The sequence below is a fragment of the Mytilus galloprovincialis genome, chromosome 2, assembly GCF_965363235.1.
Source record: "Mytilus galloprovincialis chromosome 2, xbMytGall1.hap1.1, whole genome shotgun sequence".
NCBI classification, from domain to species: Eukaryota; Metazoa; Mollusca; class Bivalvia; order Mytilida; family Mytilidae; genus Mytilus; species Mytilus galloprovincialis.
In genome coordinates, this window is record NC_134839.1 from 1,760,253 (window position 1) to 1,781,844 (window position 21,592).

The window sequence follows — 21,592 nt, forward strand, 5'->3', positions numbered from 1 at the left end:
GAAACTTTCTTTGCTTCAATATCATTGAATAGCAAACGCCCTTACATGAAATGTAGACTAGTTAGTTGATTAACTTCCTTGAGTTTAAAAGTCACTTCCTGCTTGACAATACTTTAAATGTTTTAAACCCACTGAATAAACAATTATTGATCAAAGTCTAACAAGGGTTGGGTCTTCATACTATGCACAACATTATGTCATTGCATGTTCATATAAAAGGAAAATATACTATTTGATCTATTTTTTTTATTGAATAATATAAATCATGTAAATTATATGAAATAAATTGCAGTCCAAGCACTAACGGTACGTAATTTGAACATACATGTAAATCATTCATATCATCCAGTGATACACATTTTTAACATTAAATAAACAATTATTGCTTTAGATTTTAACTCAAAATCATGAATCAAATGAGTAGAAAAATTAAACACAAAGTGGAGAAGAAAAAGACATGTATACAACAAAAAAAATCAAATAAATATAGAAAATTATATATTTGCAATTTAAAAAGACCATCACCAATTACCATGATTACACAAAATTTGTCAACAAAGTTTAAATGTCTGTTGAAAAAAGAAATGTGTAGGGTCTCTTATTGGTCAGCATATCTTGAAAACAACAAATTTGTTCAAACCATCAAAACCAGGCCTCAAAAGCTAAACCTTTCCCCAGAAGTTACAAATAATGTGTAGGGTCTCTTATTGGTAAGCATATCTTGAAAACAACAAATTTGTTTAAACCATCTAAATCAGGCCTCAAAAGCTAAACTTTTCCCCAGAAGTTACAAATAATGTCATAAGGTAGAAATATCATACATTTGCAATCAGGTACTTAATTACATTAATACCTGGCTCAGTACATTAAATGCTTCAGATAAAAAATTATAAAAATATGCATTGCATAATTCTATCAGCATAAAAAGTTAAGCGCAAGAACTTGAAAAAAAATGTTTGCCCTTAAATAGTTTCAATGAATCTGCAACTGAATCATCATACATCATTGAAGCAGAAATTAGTTGGTTATAAAAACAGGGTATATATTATTTGATGTTGTGTTATGCAACAGAGAAAAAAAATTAAGCAAGTTATATTTTACAATTCAAACATGAACATACTATGATTTCAAGTGTAAATTTCATTGGAAAATGTTGTATTTATACATTACAACTATAAATACCTTTAAAACATTTCAAATATTAGTTGTAACTTTCAATTCAAAAAAATTGAATATAGGAAGATGTGGTATGAGTACCAATGAGACAACTCTCCATACAAGTCACAATTTGTAAAAGTAAACCATTAAAGGTCAAAGTAGAGTCTTCAACCCAGAGCCTAAGCTCACACCGAACATCAAGTTCTTGATTTAAACTAAAATTGACCTACATAGGAAATGTTAAATTAAATGCCATCAACCAAAGATATCTGAAATGTCATAAAGTTTCAATTTAATAATCCCATAGTATACATAAATCAATTGTACGTATTGCACCACTTCTGCTTTATTGCTTCCATAAGGATCAAAACACTTGTTAAAATGTGTTTATTGCACTTATTGGTCATAAATTCATAAAAAGTTTTTTATCACACTAAAAGGACTTATATTGATAACAAAATAAACCCAACCTATGATTTTCAATATCCTTGAAGTTGAATTGCACTGTAAGCTCACTTCATGTAATAACAAATGATCTAAAGAATTTGCTGCAAAGTGGAATAAATTTTGCACTACGTTTTATACAAAGCAGCTCATTTAACATACACAGCATAAAAAGTGTGTTACAACTTACAAATGAAGATTTAAAAAACTTTTCTATGTTATGCTTACAGTATGATAATCATACATTCATCCTTTATCATACTCCGTCAAACACATGTACTAATTTATTGCTAATGAGTAAAAAATATAATTTACAAACGCTATATTCTCAAATTGTATCATTTAGTTTATCTTCTATTCACATAATGATGCCTTTTCTCTAGATAATCCATACAAAATGTCTCATTTTTTCACAACCTGTAGCTTAAAAGCTTGGTGACTCACTTTTTTTATCATATTTATGAGCATATCACAATATAAACTATATTTTGACAAAGCATGAAAAATTCCTATCACTTTAAGTGTATACTCCCATACTACCTTAACTATGACTTAGCAAAATAATAGATTAGAAAATACACAACCATAAACAAATATGAAATAAACAAACAATATTATACAGAAAAAAATAAATTAATTTCGATTAGTTTTTCAATTCAAAGGGAAATAATTCAAAAATTTCTTAAGAAGAGTATTCATTCAATAGAGATTTCATTTCAAGAATACAATTTCATATAATTCCATTCCAATTTTCATATAAACACATATGAGAATTTCATTAGACAACTAAACAAAATAGTTTATATGTTAATTCAACGAGTATATGCATTTGCTTCCCTGCAAAATTAAAGTTTCTTAAAAAGTGGAGATAGGCAGCTTGTCTGATGAAAAAGACATTTTAGGTGTTGTATAAACTATTGCAATTATAAGTTTAAATAATACCTGAATGAACAAAAATGATTGATATTAATATAAATTGGAATTGCCACTAAATAATAAACAATGATTGCCATTACTATAAATTGGAATTGCCACTAAATATTATAATGAACAAAAATGATTGCATTAAAAGTTAATATAAATTGTTAACCATTTCCTCCATTGACATTTTTTTTTTGCATACTTGATTCGCATAGGATTTTTCAATAAAATGCTAAAAATATGCTTTAAAGTAAAAATGTATAAACAAATTGCGAAAAACAAATATTTCATCAAATAAATTCAAGTCAGATATTCTTATGAATATCCTTTTTATATTGGATACAAATTATATTAAGTCTGAAGCAGACACTTTGTAGTCAAAGTATTTCAACTGAGGTACTACACAGGCGTCAAAAGGCGTCATGATGGAGTAAAGGGGTGGCGTCAAATGGCGTCACTATGGAGGAAAGGGTTAATACAAAGAAGCATATGAATATAACAATTTTAAAGAAAATAAAAAATAAAACTTCTTAAAGACCATGATCAATTTAACCCATGCTCTTATGCACCACCAATGACTGAACAAAGTCACAGGATTTCACCTAAAAGATTTTCTGGTGGACCTTTGGATTCTTTTTTATGTCCCAAGCACTGAACGTGATTCTCCTTTATTTTACTACATTGATCAGGTTTTATTTAGTTTAAACATATTTTATTTGCGTAAATGTGCAAAAGGGATGAGACACAAGTTAATCAAACTTATAAAGTCTTCTCCCAGATCGGGTTTTATTGGGATAATACTGTCTGTATTGTGAAGTCCTTTCCTGTGATGTGGATCCAAAAGCATTAGAAGTTTCCAGGATTGGTAATGAAAAGAAATCTGGTTGGTCAAGAGCCTTTTTTTTCCTGCCGAACTTTGTGGAGATACACTGTTAAAATTGACATCATAAGAAGATCCATGACAATGAATTATAACAAGGTTTATTGATTTATACTGTGGATGCTTTTGTTTTAGTGGGTACCAATTTGAGTGCATTGAAGACAAATTGTATTTCCGTTGCTAACAGATTTTTATTTTTTATATTTGTTGTTATTAGATTTAAATGTTTTGCCAAGGTCTGCATACAGGCTTATGAAAAATTGGTCCTTTGTTGAACATTTAAATTTATCCTTCACTAATAACTACGTAACCTACAAAAAATTATGTCTCATGAACAATAATGAATCCACAGTTTGTATGAGACCCCCCCCCCCCCCCTCCCTTTACAATTATGATATGATATCAATAAAATCAAATCTGTAAGAACAGATGATTTTGAGGGTGATTATTACTATGACATTGTTTAATGGTTTACTATTCATATAGTCCAATACATATATTACTTACATATAGTATCACTATATCTTCATTTTTGAAAAACAAAATAGCTAAAAATCCAATTTAATTCTGCTATTATCTAAATGATGCTAAACATTGAAAACCTGTGTTTGGGTTTTGTGTCAACAAAGGTTTTTATCATAAACAAGAAAAAAAATCCAATAAATAAAAATAACTTTGATCCTTTTTCATATGTCAATCTGTTAGCATACTGTTGGTTAGTTTAGTATTAAACACTGTACTTTTAACATTTAAACCTGTCAGCACACTTCCTAGAACAAAACTCTGTCTTTTTTGTGTGAAAATGTTGAGGCATATTGAGATTTAGGCACTTCAATTCCTGATTCTCTTAAATCTGTCTCAAGAAAGCCCTGTTAAAAAGAAAACATACATCTGAATATTAAGAGATCATATTGAAGGATTCTATAAAAACATATCCATTTTTAAATCTAAAAATAAATACATGATCATTTTGATTTGTAGTTAAAAGTTCAAACTAATTGGTTTAGGCAAACTAAAGTTAGAGGTCTCAAATTCTACAAACAAAGTTATGTAATATTCTTATTTTTTGTTATTGGAGTCATGTTGGTTGTTGGAAGAAAATTCATTCTTATACAATATTTTGAAACAAGACATCCAAAGGATGACGTAGGAAAATTTATGTACTAACTGGCACAAATGTTTTAAAAATGATCTTAGAAAGAAAAAAACAAAAAAACAAAAACAAATGACAGCTGTTAAATAATGGCAACTAACAAACTATAGGTCAGGTGAGCTAAACAGTTGATGTGTAGGATGTATTACATATTTACAATATACATATTTTGTATACAGCTGTGACATTCAATCCCACCTTTTACATTTGCATTTTGTCATTATCTATTGTACAGTCAATATTCATCACATGAGAGAGTGTGTCACATGACACAGATGTTGTTTTTTCCAGTCAATTAATTTGTATTTTCTTGTCATATGATCATAATGTACTGTAAAATAAATCAATCAAGACAGAATGTTTACAAAATCATTAGTCAATATAAAAGACCTGACATATTTGTTTTTGTTTTTATAAATTATGACGTTTTTTTTCAATTGAATTGTTTCATATGTTTCATGTTGAGGCCTTTTATAGCCGATTATACAGTATGCGTTTGTCTTATTGTTGAAGCCTGTACGGTCGCTTATTATTGATAACATTCACTTCATTTGAAATTTGTGGATAGCTGTTTTATTGTCAATCACACCACATCTCCTTATTTTTATACTGTTATTTCTATATTACAGCATGTACAGAAGACTTCTAAATATAAACTTTAATCAAATAGGAGATTCTGTTAACCATTGGGAGATCTACAAATGCAAAACTACACATTGACACAAATAATATTTTATGATATATCAAAGTGCTTGTAAGTACTGAATGGTAAAGATTGTTTCAATATATCAGTGGGAAGTAAAATTAAATATTGCATTCATCGTAGTTAATTAAACTGCAATTCTAGACAAAGGAAGATAACTCTAAAAAAATGTAAAGATAATATTTACAATGACATTTATATTTTTAGAACAGATATTAGATTCCTGCACCTTGCAAAAGTTATGTAATTTTCTTGACAAGTGTAACTTCATCTTGTGTCTGGAATATCTGAGCATATATTACATTGTTAAATTTCTGGATAGGATGTATAGAATGTTATGATATGATCAATGCACTATATTTTGTGTATCAAAAAGGTAGTGATAAGCCTTGGAAGATTTAGGTATCAAGTCAGTCCCAAAAGGTTTTGATTGCATTTCATGCAAGCTTTACCTAATAATAAAATTGAAAATCAAATATTCTTAACAAAACATAAACACCACCAATCTTTTCACAAACTGCTAGAATTCACCAGCCTGTGCAAATGGGACAAAGGGAGATAATTATGATTCACTTGTTGGCTGCTACTTTAAATGTAGGATCCGATCCCAGTTACCGCAACCAGTCTGGTACAAATGAATGTAGTTCTTAATATAAATATATAACTTTTATCTAAAATTGCGTAGTGTTATTATTACACTAGTTTTGTAACTGAATGTATTTATTTTAAAGGGTTGGTAGGCTTTCTAGTTTGAATTTCTGTAAAAATTATGATTGATTTGAATGTAATCAGTACATAGAGTAAATTGCCTAAATTCTACCCTTTATTCTTCCCCGGAAGTAGACAGACTGACATTGTTGTCAATCAAAACAAAATTTTGCAACAGAATGCCGGTCATGAGGCACTGAGCTTGTACTTAGACACTTCAAAATTAATGCCTAACATGAATATGAAGTCCTAAGGTGGCTATCAAAATTATTAATTGAACAGGACCCCATTTATTTACTAGGATTTTCAATGCGTTTAAATGGGGAAAATAATTAAGTCCCTGTTCCAAATGTTAAAATTTTATGAAAAGTTATGAAAACATGTAAGAAAACCGTTCCATATGTTACAATTTTGTGAAAAGTTATGAAAACATGTGAGGAAAATTTTGATGATGACTATTTTGATAACCTTCTGTCTCTTCACAATACCTTGTTCAAATAAGTAAACAAACTTATAATGTGCGTAAGAAATGCATGTACTGTCATTTTTTATGAACTACTTTTTCATAGAGAAGTCTTCTTTCATGGAAACTACATTTTTCTTCTTTCAATCTGATCAGTATAAAAAAGGTATTTAAGAAAGCAATATGAATGTTATTTTCTTAAAACAGAATTATTCAAGCAAATCATTCTCATAGTTTAGGCTTACGTTTTGTATGAATGAAATGACATTATGACAGGGTGAAAAGTCACAATGAAAACCAAATTGATTGTTAGACGAGAATCCATACTAAGGCAAGAAAAAAATGTCAATTGTTTGACCTTAAAAATACTGTACCTTCACAGCAGCTCCAACACCATTCAGATCCAATAGAAATGTGTCATGTCCATATAAAGAATTCAGTTCATAAAATGTCACTGCTGGATTACCTGTAACATAAATATAATTGGGTTATAACTGCCTCAATTTTGTTAGTCAAAAATAAATTGTTTATTCATTCAATCAGTCAAAAATAAACTGAATTGTCATGATAAAATACTCTATCAAATTTAAACTCATTATAAATTCAAATTCAAATTTTCCTAATCACAGAGGACTTTTGTGCATTACAAATTTTGACATGTTCATTCACACTTTTATACACTGCTCACTACAATTAAATTAATTAGGTACAGCACAATAAGACTTACATGAAACTAGTGTAAAAATAACCTCTAAATAGCTTGATGTATAAAGAGAGATAACTCTATATTAATAATTGACACTTTTAAAAAGTAGAGAAAAGAGTTTCTAGTCCATGACCTGCCTACATCCAAAAAATGATTCATGGTTTTAACAAGTTTTTTTACTGAAAGTCAAAAGCATATTACCACTTTCCTGTAGAGCTGTGGCAAGTTTTCGTTGCTGTCGAATTGGAAATAAAATATCAGTTTGTACACCAATAACCATCACAGGACAATTCACACGAGATAAACCTGCATGAAGGGATTCGTAACTCTCTGCTATGTCAAATAAATCCATTGCCTCAAAAAGACAAATATATAAATAATGCTACATAACATAAGAAAATATAATACATCTTAAATCAAAAACAATAGTATGAAGTCAACACATCTTGATTAATTTCACATTAACAACCAATTCTAAAAGCTTTACTATCTCTTTATCTTCTGAGGATTCATTATTATTCGTGGAATACCAATTTTCATTGATTTGATTTTTTGGTAAAATTTATCAATATATATCAATCGACCATTTAAGATTTTTGACAAATACAGAGTATAGATGCTCCCAAGTTTACCATCTTTTAAATTCTGATAACAAATACTTACTTTTGATATATAAAGTAATGAATTTGGGTCATATTTAGTACTGAAGCTTTCTGATAACAAATACTTACTTTTGATATATAAAGTAATGAATTAGGGTCATATTTAGTACTGAAGCTTTCTCCTTGGTGCTCTAAATAACTCTCTATAGAAAATGTCGGACAGAGAGTTGGTGGACATGTCGTATCAATTCTGTCTCGATTAAACCGACGATCCCATTCTGGTCCACTTCTATATGTTATTGTAGCAATTTCTCTACAAATATAATCATAAACATATATATTTTGGATTCCTTATTATTTGTGTCACACAAATTTTCCTGGATTTATTCCGATTGGTTAACCACAAATTTGAATGTTCAATGAAATATACATTTTCTATACACTATGCAAAACCACAAAATTTAAAATCCACAAAATTACATTTTTTCTTAAATCCACAATTGGTGGAATTGAAAATAGATAAATTCAAAGTAGATGATAAATATGCCTGTACTATGAGCAAATAGAAACTTGAAAACTTCACCTATCAATCATAAATTAGTAAATAAATAACTACAGGGAGATAATTCTGTAAAATCAGCTAAACGTTTGAATTACATTGTGTTGTTATTGGAATATTAAACTTCTCAATGATCAAAATTAGTGTTTGTCAAACTGCTATATAACCAGTGTAATTTTTCTGATAAAATGGTTGGTTCAAATTTTTTGAAATTTTATATAATTTTTTCAAAGTCCAAAGTAAAAACTTTGTCAAAATTTTATGAAAATTAAACGAGCCAAATTAATTTTAGTGAAGGTGTTGGGTACCACCTTAAAGGGAGACAACATCTGACCATATTTTTACATATTTTTCAAGGAACTCATTGACAGCTGGTTTCATTTCAAATATGAATTGAACACATTTGATCTGTACTTCAAGGGATTTTATTCAACTTGGTCTCATCACCAAATGCAGAGTTTGGTGTAGGTTACAAAATCATTGTCAAATTACAAAATTAAAAAACATGAGTTGCTTTATTTTTTCAACTCCCAGAAACTTACCTTGCCAGTTTCATTCCCATTTTAGGATATTTAGCACCATAGTAGTGACCTTTGTTCCAGTTAGGATCTGACATTATAGCTTTCCTTTGTAGATACCTCATAGCAATGGAGGACGGGTGGGAATGAGCACATGATGATATTGAGATTAATCTGCAAAAAATATAAATATTATCGCTATAATGATAGATACCGGTAATCAACTTGTTTAATGAAAGAATGATAAATTGAAAAATCAGAATCCTTTGAAAGTTCACTTTTTCTTTGGCTTGGTATAATATTGTTGCATTTATATTTTCTTTTTTTATAATTCATGTCAAAAAGCCAGAATTTGATTGCTGAGTACTAGGGAGAAAATTTACTATATCCCATGACATAGGGGGACAAATTTAAGAATGTCACCCTCTTGTGCAGACAAATCAAAATTTGATAACTGAGTGTGTGATAGAGTAGACTGTTACCACAAGACAACATAGTCACTTGAAATAAAGTAAAAAAAGGCACTTAACTCTAAATACTGCTACAATAAATTATCAGGTATTATATATGTGTACTTATCCTCACAAAAAGATAAAAATGTTAAACAAGAGTGCACACACTGAATTGTCTCACCTTCTTTATTAACCATTGATTATGTTGATAGTCCTACATATAAAGATTTATTACAACTGTGACATATAAACTTAACATTAACCAAGAAAACTAAACATTGACCAATGAACCATGAAAATGAGGTCAAGATTAGATGAACCATGCCAGGCAGACAAATACAGCTTACAATTCTTCCATACAACAAATAAAGTTGACCTATTGATTATAGTTTAAGAAAAACAGACAAAAACACAAAAACTTAACAGTAAGCAATGAACCGTGAAAATGAGGTCAAGGTCAAATTAAACCTGCACAACTGACATTAGATCATAAAATATTTCTATACACCAAATATAGTTGACCTTTAGTATTAGAAAAAAAGACCAAAACTCAAAAACTTAACTTTGACCACTTAACCATGAAAATGAGGTCAAGGTCAGATGACACCTGCCAGTTAGATATGTACACCTTACAATCATTTCATACACCAAATATAGTAGACCTTTTGCATTCAGTATAAGAAAAACAGACCAAAACACAAAAACTTAACTATAACCACAAAACCATGAAAATGAGGTCAAGGTCAGATGACACCTACCAGTTGACCATGACCATTTTACAGTACTTCTATAAACCGAATATACTAGACCTATTGCTTATAGTATCTTAGATATGGACTTGACCACCAAAACTTAACCTTGTTCACTGATTCATGAAGCGAGGTTGAGATCAAGTGAATAACTGTATGACGGGCATGAGGAGCTTGCAAGGTATGCACATACTAAATATAGTTATCATCTTACTTATAATAAGAGAGAATTTAACATTACAAAAAATCTTAACTTTTTTTTTAAGTAGTCACTGAACCATGAAAATGAGGTCAAGGACATTAGACATTTGACTGATTGAAACTTCATAACATGAGGCATCTATATACAAAGTATGAAGCATTCAGGTCTTCCACCTTCTAAAATATAAAGCTTTTAAGGAGTTAGCTAACACCACCGCCGCCGAATCACTATCCCTATGCCTAGCTTTCTGCAACAAAAGTCACAGACTCCACAAAAATAATGCCCAAGAAACAAATATTTTTTTTCCTCGAATGACCTTGAATTCTCACCTGCCTACCCTTTCAGGGTACATAACTGCTGCTTGTAAAGAGCACATACCACCTAATGATGAACCAACACTACTGTGTAACTGTAAGATAAAAAGATTATTCAATATATAATAGTCATTATAGATATGAAGGAAAGAAGATGTGAATAGACATTCAGACCTTTTAAAAAAGTTCTACCAATTCGCTTGACAACAAACCACATACCCCAATGTGTGTTTCTGTGTGTGATGAGGGTTACCATGGTATTCATTTTAAAATTCATAACAAATGTTTACCGGTATGTTATGATGTATTTTTTTATTTGATGTTTCAGATATTAGTTACAGAAATCACCAAGTTTCCAGTAATACCTACCATCAAAAGAGTAATTGTTTAAACGAACAGCCCCAAATGTGTTACTTGTCAAAAGATATCACTAAGAAAGTTAGATGCCAGTGTTTTTTTAATTTTAGTTCATTCATATGTTTTGGAGTTCAGTATGATGTCCATTTTCACTGATAATGTTTGCTTGTGAAAAAAATATAGAATCTTATTTGACTTAAGGGCATACGATACAGTTTTGATCCTGTATTTACAGTTTAATGAAAATTTCCATATAGGCTAGTTTTCGCCTGCTTAAATCAAATATGTAATAAAAAATATACCTTCATGTGCTATTTTTTTAGTTAAATGAGGTCGAAATTTTGTATATTTGCTCAAAATTTGGATTTGTGGCCGTATTTTCCCTTTCGAAAGAAAACCAGAACTTTTTTGTTTAAAAAGATAAACAGAAATTGTTTTTTGTTAGATAATTTGTAATTTTTTTATTTTATAAGTATCCCAAAAAATTATGCATTTTTTTTTCAGAAATAACTCATATTTATCAAATGGTCATGAATTAAGAAAAAATCGTATTTTTTTGCTGTATATTTATCAAAATTAAAAAAATTCCTCTATTTACAGTTGTATAAAATTTGGTTCACATAATCTCCCTGCAAAATTAAACAAAATGTCGTTTTAAAAAATAGGGGTCCATGCACTCGTTTTCAAATTAAATTGAATGATAAAAAATAGTTGAAAAATGCATCTTTTCCCGATATGTCATAGTTTGACTTCGGGAAAATAACATTTTACGTTAGCAACGTCATTACCTCCCCTGTAACTGTATTGTATGACCTTAACCTCGGTTTAGTAGTTGAATCAACAATTATTGCAATAACTGGTAATTAGCACAAAAAAAAAAGACATATAGAATAGCTTATCGAAGGGTTCAAATAGAGAAAAATATTTGACGAATGACAAAACAACATATTAATTCACAAATGCGTGTAGCGCATGAATTTATTATTAGTGTTGGTCGGTCACAAGTTGAAAATTTTTCGATATTGGAATTCTTTGATTATTTGTTCTTTTTACATTGGAAGATGGCTTTTTTATTATGAAATTAAAGTAGAAAATGCAAGGAACTATATCTTTTTCTATGCATTTACAATTTGTTTAGATCCGACATTATCAACTTCTTGACAATCCTATTGTATGACGTCAGAGGAGTGAAATAACCACATTTATTTCACATGTGAAATTATTGGTTTTTATTTAACTTAGAAATCAATGAAATTCATTGCAACTAATGTAACTAGATATCATTGAGATTGGAGCCATCTCTGTGGGCCCCGCTGTGAATAATGTGCATTAAAAAATTGTATCTTTACCATAGGACATGGGTTTGTCAACTGAAATCAAAGTTTTTGACCTTGACCTTTGACCTAGGAAGTTGTAAATAAATTATGACACACCCTTTGGTGTTGGTTTATAAACATGTCAAGTATAAACTTTGAAATGATAACGGTTCTCAAGATATAGAGCGGACACGATCTTTACCATAGGACATGGGGTTGTCAACTGAAACCAAAGTTTTTGACCTTGACCTTTGACCTAGGGAGTTGCACATAAATTATGACACACCCTTTGGTGTTGGTTTATTTACATGTCAAGTATAAACTTTGAAATGATAGCGTTCTCAAGATATAGAGCGGACACGATCTTTACCATAGGACATGGGGTTGTCAACTGAAACCAAAGTTTTTGACCTTGACCTTTGACCTAGGAAGTTGTACATAAATTATGACATACCCTCTGATATTGGTTTATATACATTTCAGGTATAAACTTTAAAATGATAACGGTTCTCAAGATATAGAGCGGACACAATCTTTACCATAGGACATGGGGTTGTCAACTGAAACCAAAGTTTTTGACCTTGAACTTTGCCCTAGGCAGTCGTTCATAAATTATGACACACCCTCTGGTGTTGGTTCATATACATGTCAAGTATAAACTTTGAAATCATAACGGTTCTCAAGATATAGAGCGGACACGATCTTCACCACAGGACACAGGGTTGTCAACTGAAACCAAAGTTTTTTTACCTTGACTTTTGACCTAGGAAGTTTTACATACATCATGACACGCCCTCTGGTGGTGGTTAATAAACATGTAAAGTATAAAGTATGAAATCATAATGGTTCTCTAGATACCATGCGGACACAAAGTGTTACAGACGGACGGACGGACGGACTGATCACTATAGGGCGACCCGCCTTTGGCAGGGCCCTAATAATCAATGATATTTTAGTTAATATATCACATATGTGATCAGAAAATAATAATTTAGAAAATGATTCAAATGATAGAAAATAACTTACCTTTTCAATACCTAAGTTATCCAGCAAAAGAAATTGTGCTCGGACCATATCTTCAACACTTATTACTGGGAAAGTTGTAGCATATTTCTGAAATTATAAAACCCATGTTATAATACTATTTTCCATTCTGTGAAACTGTGCATTTAAACAATAAAACTATCTGTTCTACATATAAAAGTAGAGGTTATTCTATTCCTCAATGAAAAGGGGGAAAATGGCCAATACATCTAACAAGTGTTTCTACGGTACAAAATATACCTACTAAATAAACTTAGATAAGTTCTGGTTTTAGGTCTTTAATTAAATGTTTACAAAGATTCCAGTGTGTACAGATAACGATTGTCAGTCATACATTTGAATATATTCTATAGACATTGTCATTTTAATAGCCATGAATACTCAAGTAACAAGTGAAGTCATCAGAGAATAATGGCATTTTTGTTTTTGATACTAACTTTATAAGCAAGAGTATCAAGAAAGCAAGCCAGGACAAGCTGTTATTCTTTCTGATGAAATGAAACTACCATTTAATTCATTCTTTTTATCAGCAATTTGTCTAAACATATGAATATGAAATAAAATTAATTTGTTCGTAAAACAATTTTCATGCATACAAAACATTGAATGACTTCGCATGCATTTCATTGATTACTTATGATGGGAACTGCAATACGTCTTCAACACAGTGAGAAAATTTAAACACATACCTATATAGGAACTTTCACAAAAATTTAGTTAAAACCAGTTCAGTGGTTTCAAAGAAGAAAATATCTGTTTTAAAATGATTTGACGAAGATGACAAAAACCAAGTGATGACATTAGCTCAAATAGATAATTTTGTCTAGTTGAGCTACAAATAAAACAAATTAAAATATAATCCGCAGTGCTGTGCTGCTCAAAAGGCTCTTGGTTAAATGTACAACAATAATTAAGTCTGACACGTCTTATAACAATTATCATTTTCTCAATGAATACATCTATATTAAACGTATCACGGAGAGTAAAATATCTTAATTCTAATCTTGACGTCCTTCATTTAAGAAGTGAAATAAATAACATTTAAATCACATTCTAGTAATGGCAGGAAATTAACTTATTTTGTTATTCTGAGCAGCACAACCCAATCGGTTTGAATATACTGTTACAGGAGGCCCTGAACATGAATGTCCATGTCCCCTGAACTAGCATACCTTATTTGTTACTGGGTTTATTGACGATGGTCCTCTGAAAGAAAATATGCCACATAAAAATCTGCAAGCATTAGCAACACATAATTTATTTCAAACTTTACATAAAGTATCCGACGTCAAACAATACTGTTTTAGGCTTTTTAAAACATATTGTAATGACCATACAATAAATTAGCAAGTCTAGATAATGATGCATTCAAATTTAACAATTGCTAAGGCCAAATAAAAATATATGTGTGGTTCCAGTGACCCTACCTTCCCTACTTTTTCGTCTTGAAATTAGCCTACCCTAAAGATTTTATTGTCATTTCTCATTAAGCACTGTTAAAGTCAGAATGATGCTCCCATAGACTCAATGTAAAAAAAAAACACAAAATAAAAAAAAAATCCCTACCTGTCTACCCTAACTTTTTTTCAGATGTAACTGGAACCACACAGTCTATTTTATTTGGCCTAATGGAAAGAATCCAAAATTTGAGAAAAATTCAATAATGAATATCATCATTTCACAATCAATCAATTTAGGCCATTTCAAACTACTTTTTGTTTTTTTAGACTTTGCAGCGTCAACCAAAAACCCACCGCTGGCTTGTTTTCATCGTTATGCCAAAAAAAATTAACAACATGTGTAAAAATGTCCTTTACAGCTTTCAAACTAGTCAAAGAAAGATAACTCTAACACATTCCCAAAACTCTGTTAATGACTTCAGCAATCCAATAAAGTGGCATGCTTGAAAAAGATGACAATATAATATGCTTCAATCTTTTGATGATCGTTAAACTTCCAGATGACAAAACTGTAAAAATTCTGTGCAATAGAATTGCTCATAGGAACTAGTTGCACAAACTTCCAGAGAATAGGCATGGAACAAGTAGGGACAGCATGATTATTACAACTGAACATCAGACTTTTACATGCTCTTTGAAGTAAAAAAAATGTTTCCACACTTTTTTGTGGATATAACTGTAATAAAGTTTGTGTTCTGTTAGTTGCCAAGAAACAGTTTACCCAAATAAGCCCTCTGATTATTCTGGTTGAAAGTGTACCGAAGAAGTTTATCATCCTAAATTTAATTTTACTGGACACATTTTTTATTGTTACATTCAGCATAGCACTGTGGTGTTTTGATATGTTAATTTCATGTCACATCCCTTATTGGTGCAATAAAAACAACAAAATCATCAGATTTTACAAGTTGTATATTTCAAGAAAGGAAACACGTACATCCTAGGTGATGCATTGTGACTTCCTAACATTCATGTGATTTTTATGTTTTTCATGTTTGACAAGAATTTACAATTGTTTTATAATTAAATAGGTTTATATTAATTTATGCAAAGAGAATTAGTTGGAAATTTCAATATCTCTTGCCTACTATTGTTACAATACTTTTATAGTATTTATAACACTCAAAAATAACATAAATAAGTTATTGACTTACGTCGAACCATAACAGCTGCCTAAACTGTTAGTACAAATAATGAAGAATTTATTTGTATCAAGAGCACAACCAGATCCTACAAACTTCTCCCACCAGCCTGGAGACATGTTGTCCTGAAAAATAAAACAATGATAGGGATTAATTTTATTATCAATAATTCACATGGAAACCACAGACCTGGCGACATATTCTATCCATTAATAATACAGTTATCAAAATTTACCAAAATTGCTAGTGGACAAAATATAACACCTCTTTATTTTCAAAACCTACTGAATCATTTTGAAGTCAGATGTAGGACACTATAATAAAAGTTTTTGTAAAACATTGAATTGAATAAAAGCTAAACTATTTCTATACCTCATGACTCTTTGCATGTGAACTTGCAGACAAACCAGCATGAATGAGTACAACATTATCTTTATTTTCATTCAGTTCTCCCCATGTTTCGTAAGCAATCGTGAGATTAGGCAGAACAGCATGGTTATACTTGAGCGGGAAGGGCATCTCTGATGTAAATGTCTTGTATCCAGATACAACCTTGGTATACTCAGGTTCTGGTCCATTTAGTTTACTGAAAAAAAAATTAAAAAAAATGCTATAGTATGATGGTGAACCATTTTACAGAAGACTAGGTGTTTCTAAATCAGTCAAAATCACATCCTTTTACTGGCTTTCACAAAAATCTGGTGTTACAGTATAAGATTGCAAAATCTATTGCCTTGCAATGTCAAGCAGAACGACAGATGTAAATATGCAGTACATGAAGTACCGTACACAATAGCAAAAACAATTGTTTTGAATGGCAATAGTATCTGCAACACAATAGCAAAAACAATTGTTTTGAATGGCAATAGTATCTGCAGTAATATCCAGTGTAAGGGTGTGAAAATGATGGTTTTTAATTTGTTTTTTGAGATGCTTATAACAAATATTGTACTAAGGTCACATGTCCTCTGAATTTTTACTAAAAAATAGTTCACAGGATAGTACTTTTTGATTTTGGACTAATCATATGGTCAGTTATGGTCTGATATCTTATCTTATCAATTATTCACATATCATATATAGTATGTGACCCATATATAGTTATATCTGATAATAAGTAAAGTGCATATGTAATCTATACTATTAAACGAGACGACCTCATTTTGTGTGTCGCTTCTCTTCCTTCCACAATAAATTATTCGTCATGCCTCTGTGTTTTTTAGGTAACATGCATAGTCGCATTTGTCATCCATTTTTATGATTATTCAGATTGAGTTATTTTGGGAGAAAAACGACAAAATATGTGTCTGGATATTGTATCCGTTATCAGACAGACTTTTAGTCATAGATTAGACTTCCGGTTTTAAACATGGACAAGAACAACCAATCGTATGATAGATTACAAAAATGAAAAATAAATAAGCCAATCAGAGAGTTCTCCATATCATGGTTTTTAGATCGCAAGAACCACAACTGTTATACCTCCTTAGAGACAATTATATTTCGCCTTTATCCACCTGTAAACTACGATTATACTTCTATAATATAGTATTTATCATACACAGACTTTCTATTTTCTGTCTACTTTTTTCTGAAATATTTACTATCTATAGGGTCATACCAGTTTCATATATATATATTGAAATAAGTAAAACATGTGGAAACAAGAATGTGTCCATAGTATGCTGATGCCACATCGGTACTATCATTAACTATGTTTAGTGGACCGTGAAATGGGGTGAATCTCTAATTTAGCACTACAGTTAGAAAGATCATATCATGGGGAACATATTTACTAAGTTTTGAGTTGGTGGGACTTCAACTTCATCAAAAACTACCTCGACAAAAACTTTAACCTGAAGGGGGACAGATGGACGGACGAATGAACGAACAGAAACATAATTCCCATAAATGGGGCATAAACATTTATGTGTTGAAAGTGAAAACTTTAACCTGAAGCCGTAAAGAAGGCAGACAAACAGACTAGAAAACATAATTCTCATAAATGGGCCATAAAAATGAATTGTTGAAAGTGAAAGTAGTGATTTGGCCAAAATGAAAGTAGGGTAGCGATTAGAGGGAGACAGGACTTAATCAGACGTAGGTATCGGTTGTTTTAAAGCTCGGGATTTCGGGATTGATCTTAACGGGATGCGGGAATACTTTTTTTTTTTAGTTCGGGATGTCGGGATATGAATTTTGTTAAATACGCACCTCCTCGGGATTTCATGTTTTTAGGCCGGGGATTTCGGGATCAGGGCCTCTCAGACCACCACTCAAATGAGCCGAAGTCATTTATACAAGATTCAAATCCTACCAATGGCATGTCAATAAGGCTCTCAAAAGGAAAAGCACTGATGGATTGTCCCAGAAGCACATTTTATTACAATAATAATCTTGATAATGGTCAGTTTCATTCATTTCATGTTTGAAGCGGTGCAAATTTTTCATTTAATTTGACTTTTACCAAAAAATGCATGATAGCAAAGGGGAAGACTAATTGTGGAAGGCCAGAAACACAAAACATAATTGAATTTAACAGAAAAGAAACACATAATGGACTTTGGAAAAAAGGCAGAGGGCTTTTGATACCTTATATGAATTTTCCAGTCATAATGTCTTTTACAAAAATTCATCCTACACCAGTCTGGGAACAGTATATCTAACAATATATATGTTCCTGCACCAGTTTACAAGCTGTATATGCCCGCGATTTCGCGGGTGTGTTCTAGTGATCTGTAAATTTAAATGAAACATTATTTACACATCTCTACTACTGTGCTATCATTATTATTCATTGGATACCGATTTTCAAGGGTTTTAAGGGTACACATGAACCACAAATTTAAATGTTCAACAAACATATTTTTTTATAGGTTTTGTAGCAGAATTTGGCAAACCATGAATTCAAACCCATAGTAACTTCTACAAGAAATAATGAATGTGCATATATCAATTATAACCCCAAAAATATGAACACAGAAAATAATTTAAATACATGAGATACATTTGCCATAAAAATGATAAATGGGACTGACTCCCTGTGATCTTAATGATTTAACATTATTTCATTTAACGTTCATTAGAAACCAAGCCAACTGGAATAAAAACTCTGCATTTCATACATGCATCTGAAAAAAAACCTCATCATAGATACCAGGACTAAATTTTGTATATATGCCAGACGCGTGTTTTGTCTACAAAAGACTCATCAGTGAAGCTTGAATCCAAAAAAGTTAACCTTCCGATCTCTGTAAGACACCAAATTATAATGTAAGCCATAGAAGGTATTACGATTCAAGATCTGTAATTCAAGAATATATATCAAAGGAGCAGCTTTAATCATGCATGGAATTAACAAAATTTAAAATCATTTGTAGTTAAACAGATCCATGGTAAATACATGATACTCATGATTTGCTTATTTTTGTGTGTCTTTATTTTTTATGGATTGAGGAACACTTCTATTTTCATGGCTTTACAAAAGTTTATGGAGACGTTCTAATTTGATGAACATTTTAAAAAAATCAATTTCATGGTTTTCGTTATCAACATGATCAAAGAAATCCTAAGATTCCTTGAAAAATTAGTACCAATACATGTAACAATAAATCAATAGTATATTTTAGTCTTGAAATAAAACATATAATAATATAATTTATAATGGAGTTCGCTTTTAATTCAACATTACACATGTCACAATTCATCTATGAAAATATGAATTATAAAATCTGAAATATGAATGTACTTGATAATCTTCAATAATAATCTGAATTATTCATAAGGAATAATTATCTGGTAATATAAATCTACACTGCATATATACATGAATTATACTGCATATTTCACAATTTTATCTTTAAATCTTCTTTTCCTCTACTTTCCAATTTGAATACCAAAAATAGATGCTGACTGCTACCATTGTGACAATATCTTTGGCAAAAAAAAATTGGAAACATCAAAGAACTTTTGAACTTAGTATTCACAAGGTTTTTAAATGTCTACATATTTTACATGTACATGTATTGTGATTAATAGTGGAGCGTAAATTTCTGGATTCGTTCATAACTATTCAAAATTAGAAAGTACATGAATATTTTTGAGAAAAATATTATGAAGCATTTAAGAAGATGTAAAGGCAAATTATTATCAGGGCCTTTACTCATATAAATTCTATCACCAAAAATGAAATTGTTTGTCTAATAATTTGCCAAATCAACTTAGTGTGTATTTAAAGAACTTATAGAACTTACCAATATAGATATAGGAAGATGTGGTATGAGTGCCAATGAGACAACTCTCCATCCAAATAACAATTTATAAAAGTAAACCATTATAGGTCAAGGTACAGCCTTCAACATAAAGCCTTGGTTTACACCGAACAACAAGCTATAAAGGGCCCCAAAATTACTAGTGTAAAACCATTCAAACAGGAAAACCAAAGGTCAATAATATTTTTAAAATGAAATAAAAAAGGTAGCTCTCATGATTTGCTTTCAGAAAAATAAAATTGATATAAGAACCAATGTACTTATTTTCTTGCAACAAAACATATGCACATAATACCTGTAGGTAATTCCCTGTACATTCCTTTATAAAATTAAATTATAAGAGTTATCTCCCCTTGTGTGATGAAACGGATTGAATCACTCAAAAAAATGTTCTGTTTTTGTACATGTATTAAAAAACAGTTGCAAGTTTAGTTAGCAATAAGATAAACCATGCAGTTAATTTTCTTCTTTAAGAGGAAATATGTTTTACATTGATCAAATTCATTTCTGTGTTAAATTTTGAAAATACAAAAAATAATTTAACATTAAAGAAATAGGCCTTTTTTCTGCTTTTATACAATCCTAGATGACAGAAGATGCCCAAATTATCTTGATATAGTAATCTAACATTATTTAATGTGAGCAAATTATTCATTCTTTTGTGCTGAGCAGAGTCAACACTGGAATGTGAAAAGTTTAGGTTAGAATAACATGATTGTTTATTTATGGGTTGTTGTATTAATAAAGTTATATCATAGCTCAATTCATTGTCTATAATTAAAGTAAAAAAAGTTATGAATGAATTATGTCATAGCATATGACCCTACATGTACAGGTAAATATTGACATACAACCATCATAACATGTGAAATGCACAAGATTAGGTTATGTCACAAAATGAAGGGTTAAATGTCACACATTTCTAACCAATGATCAGCTCTGTTATGTAACCACAAAAGGAGGGTATGTTAATTAAAAGAAATGCTCACTTTCTTGTTAAGCATGGAAAATCTGTTTCCATCCCTCGAAAAATCGTTGCTTCTTCAGGTTGTTCCTTGTACTCTGGTACATCTATCTGTGGGAAATCCTCAAATACTGGCAACACATTTGTTCTCTGCGATAAAGTTCTACATTTGTGAAAATTTCTGTTTAAACATTTTTTTAGCTGAATCCCATTAGCCGGTTTCATCAGATTCTCCGTTGCAGTGATGCCAATCATTCGTGGCAGAACTCTCAACGTTGACAACATCTTTCTTCCTTTCCAAATATGCGTTCAGATCAAATCGTATGCTTTCAGATAATTCAACAGTACCTTTTATAATAATATCAATGTTTGTACTTATAAACAGCTGAGATTCATGAAGTAATAACGAATGTCCTACTTAACGACCGAGGTTAAATATCTTTATCAAAGCTTGTTACAAAACGAATTTAGAGTATTTTAAATTATAAATTATACTTTTTTCTAAA

At 30.5% G+C, this 21,592-nt stretch overlaps 1 protein-coding gene across 1 annotated transcript; it reads right to left on the reverse strand.

Moving 5' to 3' along the window:
* Positions 1-3,504: 3,504 nt before the first annotated feature.
* Positions 3,505-21,503, reverse strand: LOC143062661 (uncharacterized). The gene is made up of 11 exons (XM_076234357.1): positions 21,112-21,503; positions 16,224-16,437; positions 15,864-15,976; positions 14,422-14,455; positions 13,232-13,318; positions 10,548-10,627; positions 8,840-8,989; positions 7,868-8,051; positions 7,338-7,491; positions 6,805-6,896; positions 3,505-4,272 (listed from the first exon to the last, which is right to left on the reverse strand). Exons 1-11 carry the CDS (start codon positions 21,369-21,371, stop codon positions 4,174-4,176), a joined length of 1,467 nt encoding a protein of 488 aa, XP_076090472.1. The 5' UTR covers positions 21,372-21,503; the 3' UTR covers positions 3,505-4,173.
* Positions 21,504-21,592: the final 89 nt, after the last annotated feature.